Here is a 10,376-nt window from a genome sequence, read left to right as displayed (position 1 = left end):
CAGGTCTTATTAGGACTTAGTAATTAGTAATAATTCACTTAAAGGCCTTATACTATCTTCAAAGCGCTGTTATTCATAGTTCTTTTCATCCATTTATATATATATATATATACATATATATATATTGCACATTAGCTATGCTAATGAAAGGGGTGCTGTTGAAATGTGGGGGTCTCTGCCATAGACTTTGCCCTGGGACCTAGTGAGTTCTAGCTACGCAGCCGCTATATATACAGTATATATATATATATATATATACTGTACATATTTGTCTATGGATATATTATTCTATATCTATTCTATCTAAATATAATATAGGGATGGACAAAAGTTTCTGGCTCCTAAATTTATAGGCTGGCTTCTAGATTTTGAACAGATTTTCTGAGCCCTGCACTAGAGAAAAAGTAAAATGTTATAACGAATTGCACCATCTTGTTTTCCCATAAGATTGTTTCTTTAAAGATTGCCCTTATACCCCAGGGTTCTTGGCATTGGACGGTACCCCAGGGTTCTTGGCATTGGACGGTACCCCAGGGTTCTTGGCATTGGACGGTACCCCAGGGTTCTTGGCATTGGACGGTACCCCAGGGTTCTTGGCATTGGACGGTACCCCAGGGTTCTTGGCATTGGACGGTACCCCAGGGTTCTTGGCATTGGACGGTACCCCAGGGTTCTTGGCATTGGACGGTACCCCAGGGTTCTTGGCATTGGACGGTACCCCGGGGTTCTTGGCGTTAGAAGGTAAAAGGCAGTACCACCACTTTCCTTTGTAGTGTTTTGAACAAAGTACAGGCCAGTTATTTGGGTTAAGAAGCATCACACTTTATTTACAAAAGAGAATAGATAATACAGAGCAGACCACAGAGAGAAAGTGATAACCCTTGGTGAGAGACTGAGTGACTATCTCTAGGGGCATAGAGTGGAGCCAGCATCCTGCAGAGTGACTACAGCTGAGATAAGGGATGAAGAACGGTGCTGCTCTCTGTAAGGACATGGTCTTAAGATTAGGGCATTTACTTCCAGCGGCCCCCGACTTTTCCTTTGCCTCCTCCAGCGGCCTTCTTGCTGCTGTTAGTTTGGAAGAAAGACAATGGTCAGAGAGTGTTTGTACCTTTATGTACCCATACTGTAGTGTCTACCACACAAGTAGTACCAGAAAGAATGACTCCCGAAATGGGATGTATATAGAATTAGTACAACTGTGTACTGTAGAATATTAATAATTAATGAATAATGAGAAGATAAGGAAAGATATAGAACAAACAATGAGAGAGTTAGGAGAGGAGATGGTAGTGGACATGTGAGAAAAGGAAGTTACAAGGAATGAAAAAGGACGTTAGACGTGGAGACAAAAGAGATAAAAAGTTAATGAGGGTAAGAAAGGGAGATAGCAAATTAATAAATAAGCATAGATATTTAGTGCCAGGAATATTTATTACAGAGTGAATGATACAAGATCAAGAGGCCAAGAAATAAAAATAGGAAAATAATTTTGAAGTCATCTTTCTAGTGCTCCGTGTGATAGGTTAAATTGTTTCCCCCCCCAAAAAAAAAACCCACATGCTCTCCACTCACAAGCAGTGGCACTTACCATGTTCTCCCGGGTTAGTTTGGGTTTAACTAAATGAGACTGGACGTTTGTCTTACATGCACCCATATTACCCACCCCACATGCTTTTCCTTGAGTCACAGAACTATTCTGTCACCAGTGTGCCAGGACCTTGACTTGTAGGAAGGGGAGGATACACCACAGGTGACAGAGCGCAGGTCTATGTATTTTGTGCTCATACTGTACCTGTTATTGGAGGGTCAGTGAGTTAGTTTTACCTCTTCTGCAACAGCTTCTTATACTTAGACAGTATTTAATGACATGAGCCTTTGGGGATGACCTAAAACCTTGATATTTGGGCCCTTATTGGTCTAATATGTTGGGTTATGGCAAATGTATGACTCTACGGTAGAGCTATGCTTAGAGGAAGATCATATTAAATATAGTTCTATACCAGAACTGATTGAGTTGACTAAAAGGAGCATACGGTTTTAGGCGATATAGGGGTAAATATCAGTATAATTAGCGCTTACTTGAGACTGAATAGTAGAAGACCCTTGTTTATGTGATGTATGTTATTTGGTTTGAGAGTGAGTTAAGGATGTTGGAGACGGAGTTTGAAAGTGAAATGACATTGTAAAAATAAGTAAGATCAGATTAAAGTCATTATGGCTCAGTTTGTGGGACCATGCCAGGCACACTGTGTGTTTGACACAACAGTGCTTTTAAAGGGACACTGTATTCATTTTTATTTGTTCCATCTAGAGACAGGTGTTTCAAAATGTTTTACTTTTTATCTTTTAAAAAAGCATTTTCCTATGCTTAATAAAATATTTTTTTCAGGTGTGCAAAGGTGTGTCCCTCTTCACAAATAGATCTGAGGGAGCAGCCTTTTAATACCGATCTTTCAGATCCATCATCCATGATAGAAATACGTCTCTTTAAGTGAGTTTGGAAATGACCAGTGACCACACAAGGAAAGATTTAGGTGTGAAATGATAGTTGTTTTGATCAAGCTGATTAGTCATTCATGCATGTTTCTGGGGGTTCATTCCATTATGTAGGTTTCAGAATTTTTGGGATTCACCATAGTGGGAAAATCGTAGTGATGTTACTAATGTGTGCGCGTTACATATGTTGGGAGTCTAGGTTTAATGGTATATTTTAGTGATGTAACATTTTGTGCACTGTTGTATGTCATTAAAACTAAGATATAAGAAATGTTGGCTATGGGTAAATTTCAGTATACAAGGAAGTGGTGAAGTCTTTCATAACATGCAACAATTAGAGCTTGTTTTTTGTGTAGAGCTGTAAAAGTAGAATTTTAGGTGACTGGAGCTTTGGTACTAAATTAAATTAGGGTAAAGTTCTAAATGGAAGGTTGACATTGAGATGTTTAATGTGTGTGTGTGTTAGGGTTGGGATAAAGATGACTTTTGACTGACAAGCTGGAGCTATAATGAATGTGAGTTTAATATGTGCTGCTGTATTTGAGATTACAAGCTCAGGAGAGGTTTAGTTTTGAGGCGCAAGCTATGACTGGTTGGGGATGTTATGGGTAGTGCTAGGTTACTTACTGTTTCTGCAGTTGATCAATACGGTTTCTGAGGGTTGTGACCTGTTAAGACAATACACATTCCATTTATGATGGAGAGTTCAGCACTCTCAGGCTCTGTATTCTGGAGGTCTTTTACCTGGTGCCCACTTACAGGGGCAAAGAATATCCAGAATATACGAGGATACTAGACTTGCCCTGTCTATCCAGCACACACACACACGCCATGGCCTGTACCATACAGATAGCTACTTACCTCTATATCACACCTGAGCTGTGGTCTACAGCAGAGTGCCTGACCCTGCCCTTTAGTAAATTAATTGCTACCCAGAAACCTAAGGACGCCAGGACTCACAAACCATTACTGATTGTTTTCACTTGATCTCACTAAAAACATGTCCCTATGGTAATGTGCTGTTTTTCATGTGGTTGGAAATGAGCACAGTGCTATTTCTGTGACAATTAAGCTGTGGTTACAATGTATACAAAGGCTGCTTTCTTTCTCTAAAATTAGCATGTGGTATAAAAGGATAAAATGAACTGTACAGAGACTGTCAGGTGTATTTTGACTCTTGCTGATGTACAGACATGCATTTTTATGTTATCCACCAGTTATATTGTTTTACTCTGTACTCTTCCCATTTATCTTTTCCCTTCTGTTCCTTACATCTTGAGTTTGTTCACTCCTTATGTTTAGAGCTAATTAGTGTCTTTATATGCACGGGCTCCCAGTACTCACCAGTACATAAATGATTAGCTATGTATTTGACCTCATCATAAAATGTATTGGTGTTTGTAGTCCTGGTGTCCCTGTACAACTGGTTCTGTGGCATTGCCTTGTATTAACCTCTGCTGCAACCCTTAGCTCAGTCGTACCAGTTCCAAGCCTTACACGTGCCTGATTGCACATCCCCTACTGTGCTCACTCTGAAAAACAACACTACTTACAACTTGGAGAGCTCCTCCACTCTCCTGTGTAGGGTTGTAATCTAAGAGAAACCAAGATAATTGCATGAAATGAAGCTCTGAAGAACTGATCCCCCCGTATTCACTGCTGTGCTGATTAGATGTTCCTTTTGTGCTGCACTATGCTGTTTGTGTGAATGGCAGGCTGTGTGTCTTGTTCTATGACTGCAGTGTGCATATGGAGCAGATGATACTATGTCAATATGCTGTGTGAGCGATGCCTGTATTTTACCCACTGTATAGCACAATGTTTTGTGGTTAAACTACTGTTCCCTATAGTGAGACACAAAGCCGGCACTCTTAGGCTAGAATTAATTATTATATACTTGTTAAATAATAAAATACTAATATATAAGCTCATAAATAGACTGGTGCACACAATGATAGACAATGTCATACAGCACACTGACACACTTATCCAGTAACTAACTGATAATGCATGGATTTAGACATAAACTGATAATATGACTGAGCAACGTTAAAGAGACACTAAACACTCATGCACCTCCTTCTAATCACGTGCTGCCATTTTGGAACCTAAGTTACACTGCGGGTATGTAAAGGAGCGTTGTTGCACATGTGCAAACAGGTCAGCACTGGAGTGTAGTAAAAAAAAATTCAACATGGCGGCACTCTGAATAAAGTGAGGCGGGAATAACCTCAATACTATGCTTATAAATTGTATTTAGTGTTTAATGTCCCTTTAAATGAAAGAATGAAGCAAAAACTGAAACATTAACAAATAAAATGATCCTTAGTTATATAGGAAATGAAAAAAGTTTCATGATGCAGAGAGAGTGTACAATTTTAAAAATATTCCAATTTACTTCTGTTATGGAATGTACTTATCTTTTGTGTAGTTCATTTTCATATGAGTATACAGAGGTAGGCTCAGGAGTACTATATGGTAGCAATGATTACAACAATGATCGTAACAATGCAGAGATTGCCATCTGGTATATGGACTTGTCTATAATTTATTTGAAGAGCACCCTGCTTTATATCTTTCGATGAGTGAGTGCTGGCTGGAAAAAATGGTTTATCTATATATCTATCTATCTATATATATATATATATATACTTTTTTCACTAAAGGAAACCAAGAGAGAGACCTTGGGGCCGAATAGTCCTTAATGTACCTGTTTCCGCACAAGCCTTTAGGCTCGCCGGAAACAGGAGTTAAGAAGCAGCGGTCTTAAGACCGCTGCTCCTTAACTCGTCCTCAGCCTCTGAGGCAGGGGGCGGTATTGCACAATGATTGCTTGTGCAATGATAAATAGCTGTCTGCATTTATCAATGTCTGGCGGACAACAGCAGATCATGTCTGCCAGACATATGATAAATCGGCCCCCTTCATGAGAGGTAGATTTAGTTTTGTAAAATTGTGCACTCTATCTGAATTCCCAAGTTTAATTTTGACGCTACTTTAACATATATAATGATTTATAGATAAAATGGTAAATACAATAAAACAATAATGAATGTATTTTGTGTTATATACACTAATAAGCTGACTCATTGACATATATAGACATATACTTAATGATAGAATTATTAATTCACTGGTAAGGACAGACAAATGTTGGATAGGCAGAATGACACATTGATAGAAGTATCTATAGATGGACTGATACATGCACTAACACAATGATCCAGCCTGTCTGACTGAATGATCCATTGACATCCTACTGTTGGTAGTATAATCATGTATCCAGCACTAGTATTGTTGTGTATCTATTGATAGTGTACATTAGCTGTGCACCTGAGACAGTAATTTAACTATTGATGGAAAGTACACATATCCATGTTCTGTTATGTGCCCATAGATAATATAGTTATTTACCCATGTACAGTATTGCTCTATATCCAGTTAAGGGGAGTCTTTATCCAATAATGGGACTGTTGTGTATCCATAAATGGTGCTACCTTGTATTCATCAATGGTGCTACCTTGTATTAATTGACAGTATTCCCATGTATCTAATTATTGCAGTCTGCATTATTGAAAGAATAATTGTCATTGTCATTTATCTAAGTCTTGTATAGCCATTTGACTGAAAGTCGTGTATCTGTTGATGGGAATTTTAGTATTATTGATTGCTGAAAATTACAAGTAGATAACTCACCTCATATTTCTGTTTCTTCAGCTTCTCTGCAAACTCAAACTTTTCAGACTCCAGCCCGTAAAGCCAGTCCCACAGTTCCTTTGCCTTTTCCCTGTAATGCACAGATTAATCTGTTAGGGTTTTCATAATAAGGTTGCTACCTACACAATTCTCTGGTTGCAATCACCCTTCTTATGTATATTACAAGGAGTAGAATCCTATTGCAGTCATGCAAGGAAAAGAGTCGTATCATAGTCCTATAATGAGTAAGAGCTCAGAATACCTGAGTTTATCTTCATTCATGTGGTCAACATTCAAAGCCTTGCGACGGTCTGCCAGGATCTTCTTCTTCTGCTCACGGGCTGTCTGTTTCTTGCCTCTCTTCTGGTCAGCCTACAAAGGAAATATACACTCAACTAAACTGAGGAAGAGGAATTGTAGAGAACAGTAAAGTTTGCAGAACCTGGGTACCCAAGACTGCAAAAACCAACGTGCATTGTAATACATGGAGCAGGTATTTAGTTACTAGGAGAATGCGACATGGAAGGCCAACAGGAAGCAGAATGCTTTGAAGTAAAAGGACAAGCCGTAGAATGTACCATATATCGTGTTGTGGTAACCCAGATCCCCTTACCTTGGCCAGGTAGCTGCTGTAATTGGCTCCCATGGAAGACAGAGCCTTCTTCTTCTTCATGTCATCTTCTGCACGTCTGATTAAATCTTGCTCCTCTCTCCTTGCCTTCTCCTCCTACTCAGAAAAAGTGAGAAACATATTAAATGTTATGTGTTGTGCGGGTATTGGACATGGGTGAGAGAGGTATTAGGGAGGTTGGCCTTTTGAGTAATATTTGTGTGAGTATTGACTGTGTAATAGCATTGTTGTTTGGGTGTAAGAATGATGTGTATATGATATAGAGTCTAAAACAATTATAGCAGCATATGGTTAGTATTTTGGTATAGTAGTATATAGTATTTTTTTATTGCATGATTCAGATAGAGCATGCAATTTTAAGCAACTTTCTAATTTAATCCTAATATTACTTTTTCTTCGTTCTCTTGCTATCTTTAATTGAAAAAAACACAAATCTAAGCTAAGGAGCCAGCCCATTTTTGGTTCAGCACCATGGATAGTGCTTGTTGATTTGTGGGTATATTTAGCCACCAATCAACAAGCACAACCCAGGTGCTGAACCAAAAATGGGCCAGCTCCTCAGTTTAGATTCCTGCTTTTTCAAATAAAGATAGCAAGAGAACATATACAAATTGATAATAGGAGTAAATTAGAAAGTTGCTTCAAATTGCATGCTCTATCCGAATCATTAAAGGGACACTGAAACCAATTTTTTTCTTTCGTGATTCAGATAGAGCATGCAATTTTAAACAACTTTCTAATTTACTCCTATTATCAAATTGTCTTCGTTCTCTCGCTATCTTTATTTGAAAAATAATGCATCTAAGCTATTTTTTTGGTTCAGTACCATGGAAAGCACTTGTTTATTGGTGAGTGAATTTATCCACCAATCAGCAAGAACAACACAGTGTGTTCACCAAAAATGGGCCGGCATCTAAACTTACATTCTTGCATTTCAAATAAAGATACCAAGAGAATGAAAAGAATTTGATAATAGGTGTAAATTAGAAAGTTACTTTAAATTGCATGCTCTATCTGAATCACGATAGAAAAAATTTGGGTTCAGTGTCCCTTTAAAAAAAATTGGGTTCAGTATCCCTTTAATATTATGCACAGCAACACACAGTTTTCCTGGTCTCAGCAATCACATATAGAGATAAAAACTAACTATAAACATGTTTTTGCTAATTAATATCTATCTTTCCTCCCTTCTTCTCACACGCACTAGTTTTCTGCAGGCACAGGTACTAGGAAGTAATATAAGAAGCTATATAATTGTGAGGTTCATTGAACTCTGCATCCAGGTCTGGGTATATGACTCTTTCAGTTTTGCAGATTTTTTTGTAGATTACACAGATATTATAGGAATCACATGCCTGAGTTTTCCTGACCTGTGGTATTGTGGTCTTCTGCTGAACACCCAACTCTGAATATTCTCAATACTGCACTAATTGTTTTGCATTCTTGTGTCCAGTCACACACCCTATTCCTTCCTCAACTAGGCATCCTGTTACATTAATAAAGTACATGTATGTATACTAGTCTAGATATGTTGTAGTGCTTAGATGCTGTGTGTGTATGGGGGCTACAGTATAGAGTGTTGTGGGGGGAGAGAGAGAATATAGAGCGCTGTTTGTACAGGGGGGGATACATTGTGAAGCGCTGTGTTTGTTAGGGCCACAGTATAAAATCACTGAATGCAGAAATAGATATACTCACAGCCATTCTGTTCTGACGTTCTTTCTCTTTCTCTGCTCTGATCCTCTGCTGTTCAGATCGCTCGGCTCTGCGCTTCTCCTGTAATGATCAGAAAGTTCTAGATGTTAACCACAAAGCAGTGTTAACCCTGTCTATAATTAATTTTCTTGGCAAAACTTGGCATCATTGAACATCTATTTGCAGGAGGAGTCCCGTGGTCTTGTGGGCTATTCCTTATATTTCAGGACTTTAATTTGAGATGCAACTGTGCCACCCAATGGGCACGTGATATTGTGTCATGGTACAGGTAGCTGTTTGTGATGTTTTGCCGCATTCCCATATATATTTCTATTTTGCTGCCCAACGCTGCGTGATTTTCCCCCTGCGCTGCACTAGGTGGGTGTCTCACGGCATGGAAACAAGGCTCTCTTTGGATCCTATGGAAGGGCACTCTCGCAAGGTCGCCTTTGCATTCCACCTGACTTGTAATACCAGTGCATATTTAAGTGCACTGTTATTTCTGAGTGGAGCACAATTTTTGCTGTTGCGAAAGCCTAAATTATTATTTCTACCTTGTCCAATGCCTGCACTCTGCAGAGTTCTGCACCACCTTACAGGAACATATTACTCAAAATGTTTAGATGATAAAAGTGCTACTGTTAAACCTTAAAATATACTTTGCATAAAATTCTAAGTAAAAGCTGTTATTACATTGTATGTGAATCTGTCAGAAAGTGCCTCATTGTGTACATATGCATCCTGGGATTCTGTTGCTTACTGGCTGATAAGGACAACTCCCACCTAGAAAAGTATCATGTCCCCTTTAAGTAGGGTGACCATATTGCCGCTTTAAAAAGGGACACATATGAAAATTACATATGTCAGGGTTCTTATAATGGAACATTATTCAAAACATTTCTTTAAACAGCCCTGACATGTATTTTTCATATGTGTCCCTTTTTAAAGCGGCAATATGGTCACCCTACCTTTAAGTCGGGATTATTCTATTAAGGCTGTTACTTCTTTACTGTGAACAGTCTATATTTGATCCTACCTTTGCATTTTTTTGTTGTTTTTTTTAACTTTGGACACAAAGGTAATGTCACTTTAGCCCACACGTAGGGGCATTAAAGCAACTGCTAATTTATTTCCCTTTAAACTTTGAAGTGTTGTCCCTTTAAATCTTTATTTGAATGATCTAACAGGTAACTAGCACACGCAAGGACCAACAGACCATACCTAGTTTATTTCAGGATTTTAGAATATTAGACAATCCAGATTTCATTAGCATTTAGCAGAAGTGGGTTGTGCTGTCATTGCATCGCCCTACAGAGCATTGTATCTGCTAGCTTTCCCTTTATGTTATAGGCAGAATATTACTCACATGAGATCACCTGACTTCACTGATCCATATAACCTACAATTTCTCTCCTTCAGGGCAATATCATTGCATCGCCCTACAGAGCAGTGTATCTGCTAGCTTTCCCTTTATGTTATAGGCACAATATTACTCACATGAGATCACCTGACTTCACTGATCCATATAACCTACAATTTCTCTCCTTCAGGGCAATATCATTGCATCGCCCTACAGAGCAGTGTATCTGCTAGCTTTCCCTTTATGTTATAGGCACAATATTACTCACATGAGATCACCTGACTTCACTGATCCATATAACCTACAATTTCTCTCCTTCAGGGCAATATCATTGCATCGCCCTACAGAGCAGTGTATCTGCTAGCTTTCCCTTTATGTTATAGGCACAATATTACTCACATGAGATCACCTGACTTCACTGATCCATATAACCTACAATTTCTCTCCTTCAGGGCAATATCATTGCATCGCCCTACAGAGCAGTGTATCTGCTAG

General features: G+C 38.7%; 1 protein-coding gene across 9 annotated transcripts in view; it reads right to left on the bottom strand.

Moving 5' to 3' along the window:
• Nucleotides 1-797: 797 nt before the first annotated feature.
• TNNT3 (troponin T3, fast skeletal type) overlaps nt 798-10,376 on the bottom strand; it is a 36,181-nt gene continuing 26,602 nt past the window's right edge. For 8 of the 9 annotated variants that reach the window (XM_053720495.1, XM_053720498.1, XM_053720500.1 and 5 more), the window contains 6 exons: nt 8,525-8,602; nt 6,809-6,922; nt 6,458-6,567; nt 6,196-6,286; nt 3,127-3,167; nt 798-1,068 (listed from right to left, as the gene is read on the bottom strand). In XM_053720495.1, coding sequence (XP_053576470.1) covers nt 1,014-1,068; nt 3,127-3,167; nt 6,196-6,286; nt 6,458-6,567; nt 6,809-6,922; nt 8,525-8,602 — 489 coding nt within the window. In that variant the 3' untranslated portion in view covers nt 798-1,013. Of the gene's footprint in view, nt 1,069-3,126; nt 3,168-4,052; nt 4,094-6,195; nt 6,287-6,457; nt 6,568-6,808; nt 6,923-8,524; nt 8,603-10,376 lie in introns of all 9 variants that reach the window. The other variant, XM_053720496.1, reaches the window with a different exon arrangement.

Source organism: Bombina bombina, chromosome 7 (assembly GCF_027579735.1).
Source record: "Bombina bombina isolate aBomBom1 chromosome 7, aBomBom1.pri, whole genome shotgun sequence".
Classification (NCBI taxonomy): domain Eukaryota; kingdom Metazoa; phylum Chordata; class Amphibia; order Anura; family Bombinatoridae; genus Bombina; species Bombina bombina.
The sequence above is the reverse complement of the archived record's forward strand: the minus strand, read 5'-3'. Positions and strand labels throughout refer to the sequence as shown.